The sequence below is a fragment of the Natrix helvetica genome (assembly GCF_964273705.1).
Source record: "Natrix helvetica genome assembly, chromosome: 10".
In the NCBI taxonomy this organism is placed as follows: domain Eukaryota; kingdom Metazoa; phylum Chordata; class Lepidosauria; order Squamata; family Natricidae; genus Natrix; species Natrix helvetica.
Genome location: NC_138561.1, coordinates 5,108,057 through 5,131,201, shown reverse-complemented (window position 1 = coordinate 5,131,201; position 23,145 = coordinate 5,108,057). Strand labels below are relative to the sequence as shown.

Here is a 23,145-nt window from a genome sequence, read left to right as displayed (position 1 = left end):
GGTGAAAGACGCAGGAGATTCCAGAGTCAGCTTTTACCAGTTTGCGTCAATATGATGTATCCAATAAACTCTTCATTGAGAAAACTGTCTGCCTCGGAGTTCTGTTTTCTATGGGTGCATTACATGGAATGCTGACCGTTGGATTAAATGGTGACTCTTGCAATATAACTCTGGGTTAAAAACTTTTATTTCTAAAAAGTTTTTTTATTTTTCCATTTTCATAACAAATAACCACAGGTATACTGTTATATAACCAGCATTATTTTATATTATTAAATATTTACATCACTTCGTCTTACCATCATCCCCCAAAAAACAATTGGATCTTCTGCTCTCCATACAACATATTTATACCCTATCCATCACTTTCTTCTCCCTCTCTTCTCCTCCTCCCTCCCTCCTTTCTTCCCTCTGTCATCCTTCTCTTCTCTACTACCCCTTCCTCTCTCCTTCTCCTCTCTCCCCTTTCCACTCCTTCTTTCTCTCCTTCTCTTCCCCCCTGCTCTCTCTCCTATCCCTCTCTTCTTCCCTTACCTCTCTCCTCTACTTCACACTCTTCCTCTCATTTACGTGGTGTATTTCAGCCTCTGAGCGAGCTCCATTTTATGTTGATGGCATTTATAATTTCATTTCAATAAACATCTTTAATTTTAACATATATCCTCCTTTTTTTTAAAAAAGAAAAAAAAGTATACGTATATAGCAATTATATTTTTAAACCCCACCCCCCTAAACTTATTTTTGGCTGGAATGTGGACCTGATTACAATTCACTCTGGATTAAATATTTGCTAGTTCTGAAATGAGAGTAATGTCAAATAAGACAGAGGAACCAAACTGGTCTTTGGAGAAGGAATGGATTAAAATTTGCGCTCACATTTGCAAGCCGGTAGCAAAGGTAAGTGAGTCCCGCCATTGTGACTCGCCCTCTCTGTAGGAACTCACATACTTGTCTTATAAAACTGTACCTGATTAAATATCTCAGAAACACGGATCGTAAAATTACTATTGTCAAATCGGGGTGATTTAGTATCTCGGAACATAGCTACATTTTGTTACGCTGCCAGTAAAATTAAGCAGATTTTGGTTTCACCATCATTTGTAGTAAATTAGCATTGCAATAGTTCTCAATTTACACTAGTTTGCTTAGTGACCGTTCCAAATTACAATGAGGTGGAAAAATGGGACTTACGACCGTTTTTCACGGTTATGACCTCTGCAGCATCCCCAGGCAACTGGTTCCTACTTATGACCATTGCAACTTCCCAGGGTGACGCGATCCCCTTTTGCGACCTTCTGACAAGCAAAGTCAATGGGGAATCCAGATTCACTTAATAAGCCTTACGTTGCTAACTGAACAGCTGCAGTGATTTGCTTAACGACTGCAGCAAGAAAGGTCGTAAAATGGGGCAAAACTCACTTAAGAAATATGTCACTTAACCGCAAGAGATTTTGGGCTCAATTGTGGTCATTAGTCAAAGACTGCTTGTAGTTCTTTTTTTCAACTTTATATCTGCCTTATAACTTAAATCTGGACAAACATTTGATTGGGATGGTATAAGTTCTCCTGCCTTGAGCAGCGGGCTGGACTAGGTGACCTCCAAGGTCCCTTCCAGCTCTGGGATTCTATATTCTATGTCAGTGTTGGCAAATCTTTTCGGCTCTGTGAGGGAGGGTTCACCCACTCCCTTGATTGCTGTTGACACTTATCTAACTATAACCAGCTGCTGAGCATTAGTTGAGAAGATTCCTGTGCATAGGTGCTTTTTTCAATAGACTTTCTGGTTTTTCTTTCGCTTCTCATCCCAGAAGCTTCTTCAGCTCTGACTGGATGGTGGAGAATGGAAGGATTTATACTCCTTGCAGACAGCTGGTCATTTGCATCCTTTTAGAGAGTCATTGAGGCCACTTGGAGGTTTATTTGTGTCTTCTTTAAAGACATTTTGCTTCTCATCCCAGAAGCTTCTTCAGCTCTGACTGGATGGTGGAGAATGGAAGGATTTATACTCCTTGCAGACAGCTGGTCATTTGCATCCTTTTAGAGGGTCATTGAGGCCACTTGGAGGTTTATTTGTGTCTTCTTTAAAGACATTTTGCTTCTCATCCCAGAAGCTTCTTCAGCTCTGACTGGATGGTGGAGAATGGAAGGATTTATACTCCTTGCAGACTGCTGGGTATTTGCATCCTTTTAGAGAGTCATTGAGGCCACTTGGAGGTTTATTTGTGTCTTCTTTAAAGACGTTTCGCTTCTCATCCCAGAAGCTTCTTCAGCTCTGACTGGATGGTGGGGAAATGGAAGGATTTATACTCCTTGCAGACTGCTGGGTATTTGCATCCTTTTAGAGGGTTGTTGAGGCACTTGGACGTTTGCCTGTGTCTTCAGGGTCACCTGAGTGGTGGCAATGGGGGTGGAGCTTTCTTGGAACTGCTGAAAGAACGGTGTTGTAGATTGGAGATAGACGATGTCGTATCCCTCCCCCTCTGTTCAGAGAGGGATGTTCAGTTTTGACATTGATGACCTCTTTGAAACCAGCAATCCTCTCTGGACTTGGTTGCCTTCAAAAGAGCAGCCTGTGCCTTTGAAATGCAGATGGACTGCTGAATCTAGTCCTGATATGTTTGTTCTCCTATGTTGTGCCACGTGTTTATGAAGTGGTTATTGTGTTTCCTCAATGCAACGATCTACACATGGCTCACCGCACTGTAGTGTAAAAAAATTGGTGCAGTTAAATTGGACCACATGTGGGCCTGATCTTTCCCCCGACATAAAGGGTTGATTCAGAAGAAAGATGCAGCCAGGCCAACCATTCAGAGTTGGATAGCGTTGAAAAATGTCATGTCCAGAATGCAGATATTCTGCGCTGCAACGTTGGCTTTAAGACAATTGCGAAGAAATAGATTAGCAAACCAGGATATATATCTGCCTCCGATATTGCATCCAGATGCTCGGATATTTAGCGGAAGAGTTACTACCACCGTTTCATTTCAAGTAGTTTGGAGAAGATCTGGGACTCTCTTTCTGGACTCATTAAACCACCCTTAAGGTAAGGCGAGTGGGAGAGGACGCGCTTCATGCCAAAAATCAGAGGCTCTTGCACAGCTCATCAACTGACAACAGCAGAGAAAAGGCTGGGGAATCAAGCAGCTGCAAAATTTAGTGGATTAAATTTCCTCTTGCTACGTAAGCTAAGTTCTAGCTGGCACCGTTAATATCTCCTCTGAAGCAACTTTGGATGGCATTTCCAAAAGAGAAGTGAAATAGTATCTGACTCACTCTGTTTTACTTTTGCTACCTTCCTGCTTTCCAAAATGGCAACTACAGAGGTATATGCATTTAAAATTGTGGTTGTTACTCTGACCGTTGTTACTATTATTGCTACAAAGTCCAGTGTCAGAGCATGACACATACAGGGTTGCAGCATGAAACTTCCTCCCTTAACAAGGAGTCTATGACAACCCACTGCAGCCAACTCGTTGTGGCCAACTTGCCATGGGACAACTCACTATGAGATAAGAGTTACAATAATATCGAAGAGATAGTGGAATAGCATAGCATAGCATAGAATCTTGGAGGTCTTCTAGTCCAGCCCCCTGCTCAAGCACGAGATCCTATACCAGTGATGGCGAATCTTTTTTGGCTCGCGTGCCAAAAGCGGGGGGAGCGCAGGGGGGGGTCATGCGCGGGCGTGCCACACCCATAATGCAATGAGTGACCCCAACGTGTATGCGCATATGCCCAGCGCTCCCCCCATTTTCTGCATGCTTTTTTTGCCCTCCCCAGGCTCCAGAGGCTTTATAGGAGCCTGGGGAGGGCTAAAACAGCCTCCCCTGCCCCCCCCGGGAGGCCCTCCGGAGGCTTCTGGAGCTTTCTTGAAGCCTCCGGAGTGCAAAAAAACCGTCCCTATGGGCAAACTGGAAGTTCAGGAACGGAATTCCGGTTTGCTCGTAGGGCCGGTTTTAGCCCTCCGGAGCCTTCAGGGACCTTCAGGAGGCTTCCCTGAAGGCTCCGGAGGACGAAAAACAGCCCTATGGACAAACTGGAAATTCGGGAACGGACTTCCGGTTTGCTCGTAGGTTCGTTTTTTGCCCTCCGGAGCCTTCAGGGAAGCTTCCGGAAGGCCCATGAAGGCTCCGGAGAGCTAAAACTGGCTCTACAAGCAAACCGGAAGTCCATTCCTGAATTTCTGGTTTGCCTACAGGGCCAGTTCTTTTTGCACTCCGGAGGCTTCAGGGAAGCTCCTAAAGCCTTTGGAGGCCCTTGTGTGCCCTGACAAATGACCCCGCGTGCCACAGGTTCGCCATCCCGGTCCTATACCATTTCAGATAAGTGACTGTCTAGACTCTTCTTAAAAACACCCAGTGATGGGAGCGCCCACCATTTCTGGTGGCAAGCTGTTCCACTGGTTAACTGTCCTCACTGTTAGGAAGTTTCTTCTTAATTCCGTGTTGCTTCTCTTGTTGATCAGTTTTCACCCATTGTATCTCGTCCTGCCTTGTGATGCTTTGGAGAATAATTTGACTCCCCTCTTCTTTGTGGCAGCCCCTCAAATCCTGGAAGGCTGCTATCATGTCACCCCTAATTCTCTTCTTTAGACTAACCAAACCCAAATCCTGTAGCCATTCTTCTCTGCACTTTTTCCAAAGTCTGTGTCACTGCGTTAAATGTTTGCTAGTCATGAATAGCTGAACTGAAAGAGTTACTGCGCAGGTCATAAGCCTTATCTGACAATGATTTATTGCGCATGCTTAACATGTTTATTATATCACACATTCCAGAGACTTCTTTCCTTTTGATCTTTGTCCGTCTGCCAGGAAACTGGTAGACAAGCTGTTTCTGCCAAAATGTAACAAGTAGATAGATTTGTTTATTTCTTTATTTTATTATTTTTGTATTAAAGCTTGTTTCTCATTAGAATATGTTTCCGGGATTTTATTTTATTTTTTTGCACCTTAAAGAAAATGCTGTTTGGAAAAGCCGCGATCTAAGACCTCATCTAGTTCAGGGTGAAATATTTTCCCCTGACAGTCTCAACTATCTTGTTTATAGTATGGTGACCAAAACTAGATGCAGTATTCCAGGGGTGGCCTTACTAAGGCTTTATAAAGCGTTACCAAAACTTCGCGTGATTTTGATTCTCTGTTGTCTGTTTATACAACCAAGCATTGTATTACACCTTTTTGGCTGCTGCCACACGCTGTTGGGCTCGTGTTTAAGGGATCTTCCCACCCGTACTCAGTTAATCAAACAGTCTCTACCGATGAACTAAGCAGGACTCGGACCGAAAACCAGCAGGTTATATTTCATCCCATAAATCTGTGAGATATAACGTAATCGTGCATCAGATCCAGGGATGGGTTCCCACGCAAACCGATACCGGTTTGCATGCTGCTCGCGCATGCATAGTTTGTCTAAATGGTTGTGTGTATGTGCGAAGACCATTAAAAACTAATAAACAAGATGCCAGGCTGTGCCAGCGGGCGACGCCCAGGGGAAGGGCCTTCTCTGTGATGGGCCCGACCCTCTGGAATGACCTTCCCCCTGACATTAGAACGACTACGGACCTCCGCTCCTTCCGACGGAAACTCAAAACCCACCTGTTTCATCTAGCCGGCCTGGCCTAATTCCAGCTTTCCCTCCTCAGTTTGTATTTTTAAATTTTATGGTTTGGTTTTAAGGTTTAAGTTTTTAATTCTTATAAATTTGTACAGGGGATATTTAATTCAATTTTAGTTACGTATATTATTGAGTGTTTGGTTTTTTAAATTTGTACCTGTACACCACCCCGAGTCCCTTCGGGGAGAGGGGGCGGTCTAGAAGTTTAATAAATAATAATAATAACGGAGACCAGGGAGCTGTTTTGGGGGCGTGGCCAGTTCTGCGACCCAGGCTAGATTACCACTACCAGTTCGGCTGAACCGGGCTGAACCGGGAGCAACCCACCTCTGGTCAGATCCACCAGCTTCAGCTTGGCGCCTTGCCGGCGTTATGCCATTGATTGGGGAAAGGAGGAGGGGGAACAAATGGGCGATAAAAAAAGCTGCATACTTTTATTCTGGGAATTAGGGAGGTGGGAATCAACAACTGAGGAAGAATAGAAGAGTTTGGAATCCCGTTTCTGCTGGCATCTCCAAGGCCGTATGCTCTGAATGCGGAATTTCACCAGCCCAACCATCTCTGAGTTTCTCACAACATTGTTGTGGCGCTGGATTGGCTACGGCTGACCGGACTGGGGTGGGGGGGGAGGGCTAGGGAAAACCAGGGGTTTTAATTCTGCATTCATGCATGGGAATTTTTAGATTCCTCTCGACTTGCCTGCAATCAGCATCTCTTGGTAAAATTGCCTTTTCACTTCAAATGGAGTCGAGAGTTTCACTTCCCTAAGGGATCAGTCAGGGGCAGGTCTGACACCAGTGGTGGATTCCTACCAGTTCGGACTGGTTGGGGCGAATCGGTAATGGTTTGGCGGCCTGGGTCGCTGGAACCAGCAGCGACTCAGGCCTGCCACGCCCCCAAACCGGTTCTCTTCCAAGGTCCCTTCCATCTTGTTTTTTTGCTTCTGCGCATGTGCAGAGTAATTTTTATTGCACAGCACATGCACATGGGTAAACCAGCAGTAGTGACTGCTGGAACCCACCCGTCTGACACCCTGCTTGGATGAAACCAATGCATCATTCAGGGAGCTCAGTAAAATAATTTCTAATGCACAAAGCAGAACCAAAGCTGCTGGAATACCTCTCCCCCCCCCCCCCGGAGTAATTCATTTTATTGCAATGCATTTCTGTCTCCAGTTGCTCCCTGGGGTCAATCGTTCTTGTTAGAGCAAGATAGCAGAATTACTGGTAACCATCGACTTAACGACCACAACAGAGTCCAAAACGTTTGCTGCTAAGCGAGACATTTGTTAAGTCAATTTTGCCCTCTTTTATAACCTTTCCTTGCCACAGTTGTTAAGTGAACCACTGCAGTTACTAAGTGAGTAGCACGGTTGTTAAGTGAATCTGCTTTCCATGGACTTTGCTTGCCAAGAAGGTCGCAAAAGAGGATTACGTGACCCCCCAGAGACACTGCAGCCATCATAAATGTCAATCAGTTGCCAAGCATCTGCATTTTGATCAGGTAACCACGGGGTTGTTGCAACGGCTGTTTGAAAAACGGTTATAACTCCCTTTTTTGGCTGCCATTATAACTTTGAACAATCACTAAATGAACTGAGGCTGCTAGCCAAACTGGGTGCTTTTTGCTTGCAGGGGGGTTGGACTAGATGACCTTTAATGTTCCTTCCAACTCTGTTATTCTGTAAGGGTCTCCTGCTTGAGTAGGGGGTTGGACTAGAGGACCTCCAAGGTCCCTTCCAACTGTTATTCTGCTTTCTTAGAAAGGGCCCTGAAGAACAATAAGCTTTATTTGCTCAATGCATTTTTAAAAAATCATTTTCTGATGGCTCTCTTTAAAATCACCAATACAGCTAATCCATTTTGTTTAGTTCCAATTCTAACTGTTCTAAATGAAAATGCAAGGATTGCATCTGTCTCATAGGAATGCTTTTAGCATCAAAGTTTAGGGGATTCTTAAACGTTTGTTTGCCACCTTTCCAAAAATACTTTCCTAACGTATTTTTTCTTTCAAACTCAGTTTCATTTTGAAACGTCCATTTGAAGCAATTCCATTTCAATTCCCTTCCCCGGCATCGGCCATCCAGCTGTGCTGGACTCCCACTGAAGCCAAAAATGGACACATCTGGCAGGCAGTCTGGGTAGAAGGTGGCTCTAAAGGACCATTTCAGTAAAAGTGGAATGCATTTTGAATTCTCACTATTTTTGCACAATGGCTTTTAGCAATGAAGTCTGGAGCCAAGATTGTGTAAAAAAAAAAATTGGCATGGTAGACCATGGTCCACACCAAAAGCTGCAGTGGCACAGTGGTTAGAGTGCAGAACTATAGGCTACTTCTGCTGCCTGCCGGCTGCCTGGAATTTGGCAGTTCAAATCTCACCAGGCTCAAAGTTGACTCAGCCTTCCATCCTTCCAAGATGCGTAAAATGAGGACCCAAATTGTTGGGGCAAGAGGCTGACACTGTAAACCACTTAGAGAGGGCTGTAAAGCACTGTAAAGCGGTATATACATCTAAGGGCTATTGCTATTGCTATTTTTGATGAATAACCAACAGCTGCCTTGCAAATATGTAAAACTACTATCCTAAGCTGTAAGTGAAGCATACCAGGTGAAAAGGGAAACTAGAAAACTGCTGAGTCTTCCCAACATGTTTAATCTAATTATTAAATTCACATTTTCTGAGTTTCAATAATACATTGAACCATAGACTAACCAAGTAGTTCGCATTCACACAGCATTCCAAACCTTGAGGAACTAACCGGCGTTAACACTGAAAAACTTTATTGTCTGTCAAGAGGTTTGTAACTGAACTAGTTAAGGTGTTTATTCAAATGGGGTGGGATAAAGAGGTTAGTGAATGTGATTGTGTGTCGAAGTTTAACAAACAATATTTGAGGGGCGGCCACAAAGACAAGGGGGTCAACCTATTTTCCAAAGCACCTTGAAGGCAGGACAAGGAACAACAGATGGAAGGAAAGAAGGAGAAATTTTCTGAAAGTGAGAACAATTAATCTGTGGAACGGGTTGCTTTCAGAAGTTGTGGGTGTCCCATCACTGGAGGTTTTTAAGACGAGACTGGACATCCACTTGTCTGGATTGGTATAGGATCTCCTGCTTGAGTAGGGGGTTGGGTTAGATGACCTCCAAGGTCCCTTCCAACTCTTGTTATTCTGTCATTCTGCCAGCAGTTTGATACAAAATAATTGGGGCCACCGATCTTAAACAACATCAGAAAAGTTCATTGCACAAAAAAAGTGACCATAAATTCATTAACCAAACGGTTTTGCAACATTACACAACCACATTCTTTGACATGGTAAGATTGAGAGCTGAGGGAGAAAATGGCTTGCATTTCATAATTCTAGCAGGAAAAGTGCATGTTCCTTCTTTATTGATGATAGCGTTATCACTTGCGATTCCTACCAATGCACAATTAGACAAATCAACAAGAAAATCTTATTACCCTTTATTTCCAAAAGAAACTCTCTACGTAAATAATTTTCCTAGGAAATTCTCTTTTCGTTTTCTTTTCTTTTCTGAGACTTTCCAATACTAAAAAAAAAAAACCCAGCACTTCCCCTTTATAGAACTTTTAACAAAATTTAAATCATTTGCATAAATCTTCCTGATATCAACTCCAAAAGGAAAAACTCGTATTTGATATGATTGAACATGCCAGATCTGTTTTCCCTATTTCCCAGCTACATTCCAATAAATTGCAATTCCTACGTGTCAGGAGGGAGTCCTAAAATATTAATTCCCAAAGTGGAGGAGAGAGAGAGAGGAAGAGGGGAATTTCTTCCCTCACTAGAGGAAATATCTGCCTCAGCCATTATTCTTTACCCAGGATTCTCCTTTCCCTGCAAGGCAAGTTGGATTCTTCCTTCCTTTAATACTTTTAAGAGGAGGAAAACTTTATCTGACTTGGCAAGGTGAGGGTAAAACTTAACTGAAAGACGGAAAAAGGTTTCTAGGAATTTCGAGGGCTGTTTGAGCATCCTGGAGATATTGTGGTTGTGGCATTGTGGCAATTGGCAGGGACCCAGTCAGGGGAGAAAGAGGACCTGACCCTCTCACTCCCACCCACCCAATTGACTGCGATGGAGAAGGGGCTGGTCCAAAGTTTGAGGCTTTTTCTAAAAAAGGACCACACGTTCTGGAAGTCTTCAAGAAAGGCTGAGAAGACACCCCCCCCAAGTCCTCTCCAAGGAAGCCTTTTGCAGCCGGCCCCCTTCCTATTTTGCAACCTATCCAACCCGTGGGGGGACTCTGGGTCTCCAGGTTCCCCCATCCCACCCCACCTGGTTTCGGAGCCAGGCTATTTTGGGGAGAGGGGGTCTTTCTCCAGGATGGGGAGGAACATCTCCCCCAAAGCTCTGCAAAGATCCCTCTGGACCAACTCAGGGGCCACCATAACCCCCCCACCCCCAACGCAAAACCTTGCCTCGTCCCCTAACGCTCTAAAAACTCCTGGGACGCCAGACTTGGCTCCCTCAAAGCCCCCTCATCTCCTCCTCCTCTTCCTCCCCACAAAGACCGAGAGGCACGGCGACTCCGAGGCTCCGGATAGACTGCCCCCGCCGCTGGAGGCTCCGCGCCAGGGTCTTTCCCAGGGAGACGCCGCGCCTGCTAAAAGGAGGGTCTCCCTTGGGACTGCCCCCCACCCACCCCAAACGATGTGGGTTGAGGAGAAAGGCTCGCGGGAGGGGGGCAGCTGAGAAGCTGCATCCAGGGCCAGGTGAGGGCAGGCGGACAGGTAGGGTAGGCAGAGCCAAGGGCTCCGGGCATCTCCCACCCCCCTCGCCCTCCGACTCACGTCCAGGATGACGGAGGTGCCCTTCTTCTGCTCGGGGCCGGCGGCGGCGGGGCCCTCGGGCAGCAGCTCCCGGTCGGGCAGGGGGCTCTTGCTGTCGCTCATCTTGGTGACCACCCAGCGGAGCAGCCCGTCCAGCCCTCCTCCTCCTCCGCTCGTCGGCTGAGGCTGCTGGCGGAGCAGCCTGTGGACGCTCTCGCGGCAGTAGCGCGCTGCCTGCTCACACATCTTTCCCCGACGCCTTCATGCTGGAGCCGGGGGTATTCCCTCCCCCCCCCCGGCTGCCTCCGCGCCCCGCGCCCAAGCCCACCCTTGCGCGCCCCCCGCAGGAGGCAGCCGGAGGCAGGCAGGCAGGCGGGCGGGCAGGCGGGCGGGCAGGACTGGCCCCGCCGAGGGGGGCGAGGGGGAATTAAAAGGCGGAGGGGAGGGGGCGGGAGGGGGAGGGGGCGCGGCAGGCGGGTCTTGTCTCCCAGCCAGCCGGAGGAGGAGGATGAGCCGCCGCCTGAAGTTTCCTAGGGACCAGGTTTTTGGGGGGGGGGGGCGGGAGGGGGGGGGGGAAGCCTAACGCCAAGGAAGAGGGGAAGGGGAAGGAAGGAGAGCAGGGAAGCAAGGAACTCCGTAAACATCACAAGAAAACACAACCACGTAACAACATAACATAATGTAACATAACTTAACATATAACACAACACTACACAACAATATCACAACACAACACAACACAACTTAACCAACATAACGTAATGTAATATAACGTAACATAATGTAACGCAACACAACACAACAAAACATAACATAACATATAACACACTACACAACAATATCACATCACAACACAACACAACTTAACCAACATAACGTAATGTAACGTAAAGTAATATAATGTAACATAATGTAACACAACACAACACAACAAAACATAACATAACATATAACACACTACACAACAATATCACATCACAACACAACTTAACCAACATAACGTAATGTAACGTAAAGTAATATAACGTAACATAATGTAATGCAACACAACACAACACAACATAACATATAACACAACACTACACAACAATATCACATCACAAGACAACACAACACAACTTAACCAACATAACGTAATGTAACGTAAAGTAATATAACATAACATAATGTAACGCAACACAACACAACACAACATAACATAACGTAGCACTTAGACTTATATACCACTTTGTAGTGTTTACAAAGTCAGTATATTGCCACATTTTACCAACCTTGGAAGGATGAAAAGCCGTCAACCTATATATACGATTTTGTATTGTATTGTTATATATAGTATAATTAGATATAATGATATCATATCATATATAGATCAAGAAGTCTGGATAGTGAACATTGCAAGGCAGAAGAGAAGAGAAAGAACTGGAGAAAACCACAAAATGCAAATATCTCCAAAAATATCTGTGGTGAAAGAAAGCAAAGGACCTTCCCAAGGCCACCAACCAATTGTGTCAATTGTGCACCTTGACCGACACTTTGGCTCTGTTCTGAATGGGAAGCAAAGAAGGCGGAAGGGGTGTGATGTACGTTTGCCGCCTGGAGTTATTTATAAAGTAATAAAGGCGGAATAAACATCTAATAAATGTATGCATGAATGTGACACTTTTCCAGGGAAGCTGTTGGAATTCACTGCTGATCTGCATTCTGAACATTCCTGGCAAGATCCCCCAAGAGGAGAAAATCTTCACAGGGTTGTAAGGACCCAAACCGAAAGCCCTCCATCCACACCAACCTTCTCCAACTTGATGCTCTTCAGATGATCAGTGGTTTCTATATATCTGGAAAACTCCAGATAGTTTTTCAAGGAAAACTGAGATACAACTCCTGCCTTCCTCCCCTTTCCCCTCTTTCCCCATCCTTTCCTCCCTATCACTCTCCCTTCCCTCCTTCCTTCTCTCCCTCTCCTTCCTTCCTGCCCTCTCTCCCTCCCTCCTATCCTTCCTTCCTTCCCTCCCTCTCCTTCCTTCCCTCCCTCCCTCCTGCCCTTCCTTACTTTCTTCTCTCCCTCTCCTTCCTTCCTTCCTTCTCTCCCTCTCCTTCCTTCCCTCCCTCCCTCCTGTTCTTCCTTACTTCCTTCTCTCCCTGTTCTTCCTTCTCCCCCTCTCCTTCCTTACTTCCTTTTCTCCCTATCTCCCTTCCTTCCCTCCTTCCTTCATTCCTTCCCTTCTCCTTCCTTCTCTCCCTCTCCTTCCTTCTCTTCCTCTTCTTCCTTCCTTCCTTCCTTCCTTTTCTCCCTCTCCTTCCTTCCCTCCCTCCTGTTCTTCCTTACTTCCTTCTCTCCCTCTCCTTCCTTCCTTTTTTCTCTCCCTCTCCTTCCTTCCTTCCCAGTCTTAAAGCCCAGGATCTGTTTATCAGACACAGCTGAAAAAGGACACTATAATCTAATATTAATCAGAAAAAAAATCTGCTAGTTCTCATTTATTTTGATGGAAGGAACTGTGGCTGATTCATTTTTTTTCAAAGAGGGATATTTTTTCTTAGGGACAAATGGCCAAGGGCTGAGTGACAAAAAAAATTCTCAAAACTACAGAGTTCAGGTTTTTCTCATTTCACTCCATCTGTCTGCCAGAGAAATACAGTTGGTCCTCAACTTACAACAGTTCATTTAGTGACTATTTGACGTTATAAAAGCACTGAAAAAGGGACATAGCCATTTTTCACACTGCAGCCATTGCAGCCTCCCCATAGTCACATGATCACAATTCAGACTTTTTGGCAATTGACTCATATTTATGACGGTTGCAGCCTCCCGGGGTCGTGTGATCCCCTTTTTGTGACCTTTAGACAAGCAAAGTCCGTGGGGGAAAATGTGGTGATTCACATAACAACTGTGGCCAGAAAGGTCGTAAAATGGGGTCGTAAAATGTAATAAAAGCTATAAAAATCACCATCTCATTTAACCACGGAAATTTTGAGGCTCCATTATGGCCATAAATCGAGGACTAACAATACTCGATTTATATCTAGGCAGCATACTAAAAAGCAGAGACATCACCCTGCCAACAAAAGTGCGTATAGTCAAGACTGTGGTTTTCCCAGTTGCAATGGATGGCTGTAAAGGTTGGACCATAAGGAAGTCTGAGCGCCAAAGAATGGAGGCCTTTGACCTCTGATGCTGGAGAAGACGACTCCTGCATTGAGTCCCTGGGACTGCAAGTCCATCCAACCGGTCAGTCCTAGAGGAGATCAACCCTGACTGCTCTTTAGAAGGAAAGATCCTGAAGAGGAAACTCAAATCCTTTGGCCACCTAATGAGAAGGAAGGACTCCCTGGAGAAGAGCCTCATGCTGGGAACGATGGAGGGCAAAAGAAGAAGAAGGGGACGACGGAGAAGGAGGTGGCTGGATGGAGTCATCGAAGAGGTCGGCCTGAGCTTAAATAGACTCCAGAGGATGGTAGAGGACAGGAAGGCCTGGAGGAACGTTTTTCCATGGGGTCGCGATGGGTTGGACACGACTTCACAAACTATACAACAACAAACTATAGACATACTTTTTCAGCCCTTTCATTCCCCAGAAAAAGGGGACAGAGAATTTCTGAGCACAGCTTCAGCCTCGTCCTTCCTTCCATCTTGAAATATCTACCCAATTTGCCTGATGCCTTTTAGGTCGAGGAAAAGTTGATATCTGCTAAGGTTCGTTCAGAAGCCCCCACCCGTTTTATCTCCCTCTGGGGATCAGCAAATCCTCTCCTCCCTCGGGCTCAGTGGGGAGATTTAACTAATTAAAGGCTTCCAGCAGGTTGAAGGATCCCTGCTCTTTGGAGGCAAATGTCAAAGCCAGAGAGAGCTTGGCTCCTATTTGCTAACGAACGGCAGAGTGTATCAAATGTTTGGGGGGGGGGTTGAGGTGGGGGGTGTCACAGCCGCAACAGTGCATCAGAGCATTTAGCTAGGTAGAGGCAGAGAGTGGGGTGGGGTGTGGGGTGGGGAGGGCTCTATAGGCAAAATCTAGTCTCTGCAAACCAATGCAATTCCGTTTCTGGATCTGGTTGGACAGTCCGTCCAATTTGAATTCCAGCAAGCCATCAAAGCAACATTCTGGATTCCTTCGGAATTCAGAATCGGTTTATCTGCGAAGGAACAGAAGTGTCCGATCCGTAGGGAAGCAGTCAGTAGAATTCAACAGTTTTGGGGCAGTTTCAAGACTCAATCCAAGTGCTTCCAAACCCTTCCTTCTTTCCCAGTCCTTTCTTCCCTTTCTCCACTCCTTCCTTCCTTCCTTCCCTCCCTCTCTCCACCTTTCCCTTCCTTCCTTCCCTCCCTCTCCTTCCCTCTCCCTCCCTCCTTCCATCCTTCCCTCTCCCTCTCCTTCCTTCTCCCCCTCTTCTTCCTTCCTTCCCTCTCTTCCTCTCCTTTCTTCCCTCCCTCTCTCCCTCTCTCCCTCCTTCCTTCCTTCTCTCCCTCTTCTTCCTTCCTTTCCTCTCCCTCTCCTTCCTTCCCTCTCTCCCTCTCCTTCCTTCCCTCTCTCCCTCTTTTTTCCTTCCCTCTCTCCCTCTCTTTCCTTCTCTCCCTCCTTCTCCTTCATTCCTTCTCTCCCTCTCCTTCCTTCCCTCACTCTGTCTACCTCCCCCTTTCCCCCATCTCTCCACTCCTTCCTTCCTTCCTTCCTTCCTTCCTTTCCTCTCTCCCTCCCCCACATATTTTTGATCCAGAAAGAAGAAGTGGAGGTAGGGCCAGGGAGAGGAAAATAGGTTTAATATGTGCCCCGTCTAATGTTCTCATCAAATACTCTGACACTTATGTTTCAGCTATATCAGGATTTCTCAGCCTCAACCACTACAAGATGCAAGAGCTTCAACTCCATGCTAGCTGGGGAATTCTGTGAGTTGAAGTTCATCCATCTTAATGTAGCTGAGGTTGACAAACACCGACTTTTTCCAATTAATCGCAGCTACAGGTATAAAGGCAGCTCATGGGAGGGGCCTGTTGGCTCTCCTTCGGTGCCAATAGACCGTGGTGCAATCTTTATGAAGGGAGACAGATCACGAGAAGAAAAAGGGAAGGGAAGAAATCAGGAAATAGGACTTTTATGATGAATAATCAGAGTTGGACATAATAAATGTCACATTTCTGCTATTTCTGCAACCCACCCAATTCCTTCCCTTCTCCGGATAAAGAGAAATTTTCTGACAGGGAGATCAATTAGGCAGTGGAGCAGCTTGTTTCCTAAACTTGTTGGTGCTCCATCATTGGAGGTTTTCAAAAATAGACAGGATAACAATTTGACCGGGCTCATATAAGGTCTACCACCTTGAGCAGGCGGTTGGACTAGAAGACCTCCAAGGTCCCTCCCAGCCCTACGAGTCTATGTTCCATCCTCTCCCCAGGCTTGCCTTAGTTAATGCAAATCCCTTCACACACAAAACGTTTTGGAAGTCTCAGCCACCTTGGGAAGAATGCAGAGCTCACCAAAAGAAATTATCCAATGAGTAGAACCATGGAAAACTGGCTATTGGAAGAGAGGAAAGATCATAGAAAAAAAAAGAGCAGAAAGTGGAGTGAAATTGAAGAGACAGAATAACAGCATAGCAGAGTTGGAAGGGACCTTCGAGGTCTTCTAGTCCAACTCCCTGCTTGTTCTGACCTAGTTCTTCCTGAGAAAGCACAAATCACAATCTTAGTTCCAAAAACCCTCTTTTATTTATACAGCTGTAAATTATGGTCATTCACAGTCCGCAGGGCTTCACAAACAGATTGTGAAGATTCTGACAGATGTCTGCTCGAGTTGCCAGAGTTTTTCAGGGGAATGTTGATAAACACCCACCTTATCTCCTTGGAATGCTGCCAGAGACCTACTTGCCAAATGCGGAGCAGGGCCAAACAAGGCACAGAGTCAAACAGAACTTTTCAAAGCTTGAACTGATCAGATGAACTAATTGCTCCCTGCAAAAGCTCACGTCCCGTTCGCTCCTCTTTTATGTCTTATGGGTGGGCCCAATCATCTCCAAGCCTTACTCCCAAGCTGACCCTGTTTTCTTAATTGTCCTTGCCTACTGGCAGCTCTGTGCTTGTGCGCACTGGGAACAGGCTCCTGATAAGGTCAGTACTGCAGTTAACTCCTTGCCGGGACTTTTTGGTGGGTGAATGCAATTAATCCACAAGAGGTAAATAAAGAGGGGCAAGGATTTCGTGACAAGGAGTCTGTTTCTTGCTTCTGTTAAGGCTGGATCAGAACACTTGGTTGGTGTCTGTTAGATCGGGGAATGGAAGGGCACACACAGGCTTAACGGTAACAACAGCTCTTTATTAAATGCAACAAGTGAGAACAATCCAGCGAAGGTTAAGTCTGACAGCAGCCCTTTTATAGGGAGCTGTCAGACCCTTTGACCAATAGGATTAAGCCTCTGTTCCCGCCAGAACAGAGGACCTTGGTGGAAACCACTATAGCTGAAGCTAGTATGTAACAGTGTCAATCTGAGTTTCTTTGCTGGGGCTTAGTGTGTTGTGTGTAAACCTGTCCAGTCTGGGTAATTCAAGGTTTATGGCATTGGGCAGCCTCAGACAAAGTTGCTTTCTAATTATGCAATTAAAACCCGAATTATCCAGTAATCAAGTTACTTATTTTGCACGAACCAAGTTTATGGCTTGGTAAGTTTTGCAAAGCAGAAAAGAAAAGGGGGAGGGGGGAACCGCCCACTGCCCCTATCTGCATGTTGCCAGACTACGATAAACAGCTTACTTCCACCATCTGGGAATTCTGGTCTAATTATCTACGTTATTATCTTGCCAACTTAACAAAATTTAAAACTGAAAATGGCAAAGCTCCGTGATTCGCAGCCCCGCTTGTGGTTGCTGCAGGAGATGAAGGGGGGGGGGAGTTGGGGGTTCTGGGGAAGAGGCAAATATCTGACTGGGACCAGAACAACCTTCTGGCAGGGCCTGGAGCCTCGTGGCTTCTCACGTGTCTTCAGCTCTCACAGAACAAGAGGAGGAGGAGGAGGAAGAGAAATTGTGTGATTATTCACAGGCTTCCTGGAGGGAAATAGATGTAAACATTCAGCTTTGGGATGAGCCGCCAAAAGAGTCAAAGGAGGAGGAGAAGCTGTCTCATCTCCAGGAGAAGAAGAAAGGGAAAAGTGGAAAGGAGAAGGAGGATGAGGATGAGAAGGGGAAGGAGGAGGAAGAGGAGGATGAGAAGGGGAAGGAGGAAGGAGGAAGAGGAGGAGGGAAAGGAGGAGGAGGAAGAGGGGGAGGGAAGGGGGAGGAGAGGAAGAAGAGGAGGAGAGGAAGGGAAAGGAGAAGGAGGATGAGGATGTGGAAAGGAAGGAGGAGGAAGAGGAGGAAGGGAAGGGGAAGGAGAAGGTAGAAGGAGGATGAGAAGGGGAAGGAGGAAGGAGGAAGAGGAGGAGGGAAAGGAGGAAGAGGAAGAGGGGGAGGGAAGGGGGAGGAGAGGAAGAAGAGGAGGAGAGGAAGGGAAGGGAAAGGAGAAGGAGGATGAGGATGTGGAAAGGAAGGAGGAGGAAGAGGAGGAAGGGAAGGGAAGGGGAAAGAGAAGGTAGAGGGAGGATGAGAAGGGGAAGGAGGAAGGAGGAAGAGGAGGAGGGAAAGGAGGAGGAGGAAGAGGGGGAGGGAAGGGGGAGGAGAGGAAGAAGAGGAGGAGAGGAAGGGAAGGGAAAGGAGAAGGAGGATGAGGATGAGAAGGGGAAGGAGGAAGGAGGAAGAGGAGGAGGGAAAGGAGAAGGGGGAGGGGGAGGGGAAGGAGTAGAGAAGTGGAAGGGAAGGCAAAGGGGGAAAAGTAGAAGGGGAAAGAGAAGGGGAAGAAGGAAGGGAAGGGGGAGGGAAAGGAGAAGGTAGGAGGATGAGAAGGGGGAGGAGGAAGAGGAGGAGGGGAAGGGAAGGGAAGGAAGGAGGAGGGGAAGGAAAAAGAGGAAAGAAAAAGGTGAAGGTGAAGGTGGGGGAGTAGAGAAGTGGAAGGAAAGGGGAAGGGGGGGAAGAGAAGGGGAAGGAGGGAGGGGAGGGGAGGGAAACAAGGAGGGGAAAGAGAAGGAGGAAGGGGAAGGGGGTACCTTTAGGAAATGGGAGGTGGGCTCCTTTGTCAAGCCAGGATGCAAATGCAAAGATGAAAAGTCTCCTTAGCTTAGAACAGGGGTGTCCAAATGCTGGCTTTGGGCTCCATTTGGGCTCCATGCTGGCTAGGGAATTCTGGGAGTTGAAGCCCACAAGTCTTAAAGTTCCCAAGTTTGGATACCCCTGGCTTAGAACTTTATCTTAATCTTGGGATTTTGCTTCTTTAGCCAAGGAACAAAGCTGAAGTGTGACTTTGTGACTTCTTGCCCCTAGAGGTGAGCCCAAAGCTACATGGCAAAATTAGGCTTTGATGCCCTTCTGGAAGGCCCAAAAGTGGGGAGCAGTTCTCGCCTCCGGAAGTAGATCGTTTCAGAGTCGGGGCTGCAGCAGAAAAGGCCCTTCTCCTGGACCCTGCCTGACAAAAGGGTTTAGCAGACGGGGTCCGATGCAGACTCTTCTGCTGGCCGCCTGGGGCAGGCGAGTCCCATTGGGGTGACCCGCTCCTCAGATACCCTGAACCCCAACATATGGGGCTTTCGAGGTAACAACCATCACCTTGAACAGGAGCCGGAAGCAAACGGGTAACCAACACATTTCATGCCACTGTCTTACACAAGTAGTCCTCGGCTTACAACACTCCATTTAGTGACCATTGGAAGTTGCAACGGCATGGGAAAAAGCGACTTACGACCGTTTCCACACTTACAACCACTGCAGCCAACCCCCCCCCCCCCTCAAGTGACTCATATTTATGACGGTTGCAGCGTCCCGGGGTCACGGGTTCCCCTTTCGCGATAAGCAAAGTCAATGGGGGGGGGAACCAGATTCACTTAACAACCGTGTGATTTAAGTTCACAACGGCAGCGATTCACTTAACGGCTGTGGCACGAAAGGTCGTGAAATGGGGCAAAATTCATTCAACCGAAGTCTTGCTTATAGCCACAGAAATTTGGGGCTAGAGGCTGCCAGAACTTTGCACGCCAATGGTGCATTCTGCACCAAATGCACCTTCCAAATAGTTTTTCAGGGCAGCCCCACACAGAACTCCTTGAATCAGACTCCAGCTGGAAGGGACTCCGGAAGTCTCCTTATTGATGTTGCCAATTCCATTTCTTCCTTCCAAAACTCTGCATCCTTTGCTGCCATCCAGTGGTTGCAAAAATAGAAGCTCAAATTTATTTTGTTTATTTGCCAACAAGGACAAGGAAACGAGTACGAAAACACATGGGAAAAAATGGCACAAATAAATGGATATAAATAAGCAAAACATAGCCATAAACACATAAAAAGTGTACATATAAATGGGGACAGTAGGACAGGGATGGTAGGCACGCTGGTGGGCTTATGCATGCCCCCTTAGGGACCTCTTAAGAAACGCGTAAGATCACTCTCAGTTGCATACAAGGAAAACCAATGCAAAATGTTTTATAGATGGCACCTGGCACCAACAAGGTTAGCTAAAATATCAACAAATACCTCCCCCAAATGTTGGAAATGTGAATCGATACATGGAACGTATTACCATTTATGGTGGACCTGTGAGGAGGCTAAAAAGTTTTGGAAAAAGATCAAAAATTGGCTGGAGGCAATAAGGGGGTTAAAATAGAATGGAAACCTGAATTTTTTTTATTAGGAATAATGTCTGCGAAATACAAAAAAGAAATCCAGTATTTAATACTGCGTATAATTACGGCAGCAAGGATTGCCTTTGCCCAGAAATGGAAAAACAAGCTAACTCCAAGCGAAGATGAAATAATAAGAAAGGTTATGGACTGTGCTGAAATGGACAAACTAACTAAAGAAATCCAGGGAAAAGAAGAATCAGAATTCTACCAAATATGGGATAAATGGTCTAGGTGGATGGAGGAAAGAAACAAGAATCAATGAACGAATGTAACAAAACTCAAAAATAATAGTTAGGAGTAAAATAAGAAAGTTAAGAATGGTGAAACTCAAATGAAATACAATTGAATGGGAAACAATATAAGGTGAGCGCTATCGATTGATAACTGCTATTAGAAAGAACAGGAAGCTCCTGTTTGTATTGTATCGTGTAAATGTGTTGTACGTCTAAGTTTTGTGTGTGTGTATTTTATATGTTTGTTAATTTAAAAGAAAGAAAGAAACGCGTAAGATCCACGGTAGACAGCTTAAGGTAAAAGGTAGGGGGGGGGGTAGAGGAACTAGCAACAGGATCAGGTAGGGTATTCCACACATTTACTACTCTTGCTGGAATGTAGACGGCGTAGTTCAAGGTTATTTTCCCTTTCCTTCATAGAAAGGGAGGGGAAAAGCTTCCCTCTTGCAACCCCTTAATTCGGGGTAGAGCATCTGCATCTGCCTATCCCAGGTCCTTTGGGAATAATCTGATAGAAATGGCTAAAAATGCCACACTCAGTCTCAACATCTGGCCGACTGTGTAACAAACAGCAGCAAAATGACAACCAACATCCAACAGCAGCAAAATGTAAGTTTCTGTTGTCCTCCCATCTGAATTCTGGCCACAATATTTTTCTGTGATGTTTTGGCTTCCTTGATACTCTTCTGTCAAAATGTTACCAAATGTTTTGATTGACTGAAGCTCATCTTCCTTCCAATTCTAACCGCTTAGGGCTGTTCGCTAATTAATGTTTCCCAAATTAGCTAGCAAACTATAGGACTATGCCAGTGTCAGTGTATATTGCCCTCCTGATGGCTATGCGCACTTAATTATAAACTGTAAGTAGATTGTGCCTCATCTAATAGGTGAAGTGCTAATACCACTTTATAGGGCTTTGTTAAGGCCACACTTGGAATCCTGCATTCAGTTCTGGTCGCCACGATGTGAAAAAGATGTGGAGACTCTAGAAAGAGTGCAGAGAAGAGCAACAAAGATGATTAGGGGACTGGAGGCTAAAACATATGAAGAATGGTTGCAGGAACTGGGTATGTTTAGTTTAAGAGAAAGAAGGACTAGGGGAGACATGATAGCAGTGTTCCAATATCTCAGGGGTTGCCACAAAGAAGAGGGAGTCAAACTATTCTCCAAGGCACCTGAGGGCAGAACAAGAAGCAATGGGTGGAAACTAATCAAGGAGAGAAGCAACTTAGAACCGAGGAGAAACTTCCTGACAGTTAGAACAATTAATCAGTGGAACAGAAGTTGCCTCCAGAAGCTGTGAATGCCCCAACACTGGAAGCCTTTAAGAAGATGTTGGATAGCCATTTGTCTGAAACGGTATAGGGTTTCCTGCCGAGGCAGGGGGTTGGACTAGAAGACCTCCAAGGTCCCTTCCAACTCTGCTATTGTATTGTATTTGCATTTGTATTATATACCCGTGATGGCGAACCTAAGATACGCAGGCACATGAGCCGTCGTCCAGCTAGCTCCACTGCACATATGTGCATGCTTCCCACCGGCCAGCGGGTTTTTGGGTGTCTGTGTTGCATGTGGGAGATGCATGAGCAGGGGGGGGAGACGTGCAGGGAGGATTGCACATGTATGCTATGGATTGTGGAGGGGTCATGTGCGCATGTGCAGAGGTCGCACAGAGGGGGGTCACGCGTGCATGTCTGGGCAGCGGGGCGCATGGGGGATGCATTATGGGTGTGCACATGCCTTTGGCATGCGACAACACAAAGGCTAGCCATCAGTGTAATCTACCCTTGCTAACACTGAAACCAAAATCTTGTTATCTCCTTGATGCAAATTGAACTATGTAAATATTATTCTTATAACACTACAAAATGATTTTTGTATAAGAAGTGGAGTTCTAATAGAACAAGTTGTGGGTCAAACTCTGGACCAATTATGTGCCACGCACTAAATATCACAATGCTATTTGTGCAGTTGGTAGCAATAAGAAGATTCAAAGTTGAATTAGATCAGGGGTGCATTTAAGACCGGTGGACTTCAACTCCCAGAATCCCCCTGTCCACACGTTGACAAGGCTGGACGCCCCAATCCAACTCTGCAAAGTGGAAGAAAAGCAATGAACCTCACTTTGAGAGGGAGCGGTCCAGCCTCTACAGAGAGTCTTCATTTAATTATTGTCTGTAGTTACAACAGTGATGAAAAGTAACCAGTTCTTGCATTTACGACCTTTGCAGATCTGTAAAGCAGAGGAAAGCTTTGTAAGATTGGAAGCACAGTTGTGGTTCCACTTAATGCCTGCTTTGCTTTATGACCGAGGTGCAGGTCCCAACTGCGATCACTAAACAAGAACCACCTTTATTGAAAACCCTGAGAGATGAATGTGGAGGGACCTTGGTCAATAAAAAGAAAAAAAGCACTAGGCAGATTTTGCAAAGACTAGCCACAACTAAGCAGAAACCTAAAATTAAATTTCAGCTGAACTAAAATGTTGACAGGGCCAATGTAGTCTCCAGCTCACTCTTTTTCAAACTTGGTAGTTTAAAGATGTGTGATTTCAACTCCTTCCTTCCTTCTTTCTTTCCTTCTTTCATTCCTCTATTGTCTCTCCTCCCACCCTCCCTTCTTCTATTCTATTTCCTTCCTTCCTTCCTTCTTCAGGACAGAAGGATCATCACTTCTGATTCACTCTTGCCAGCAAACTTTAAAGCTTATTTTTTTCCAGCCCAGCTAGTAAAAATCCTGTCAACTGCAGAGGAAATTGCAACTGGAACAAATTAGAGAAGATTCTACACTTTGCTTACTTTAGCATGTCTGTCA

The 23,145-nt window shown here is 45.9% G+C and overlaps 1 protein-coding gene across 3 annotated transcripts in view; it reads right to left on the bottom strand.

The window, feature by feature from the left end:
• NECAB2 (N-terminal EF-hand calcium binding protein 2) overlaps window positions 1-23,145 on the bottom strand; it is a 213,406-nt gene that overhangs the window by 177,306 nt on the left and 12,955 nt on the right. For 2 of the 3 annotated variants that reach the window (XM_081963381.1, XM_081963380.1), the window contains exon 1: window positions 10,430-10,679. The exons of the other annotated variant lie outside the window; for it this stretch is intronic. In XM_081963381.1, coding sequence (XP_081819507.1) covers window positions 10,430-10,654 — 225 coding nt within the window. In that variant the 5' untranslated portion in view covers window positions 10,655-10,679. Of the gene's footprint in view, window positions 1-10,429; window positions 10,680-23,145 lie in introns of those variants that run through there. 3 annotated transcript variants of the gene reach the window in all.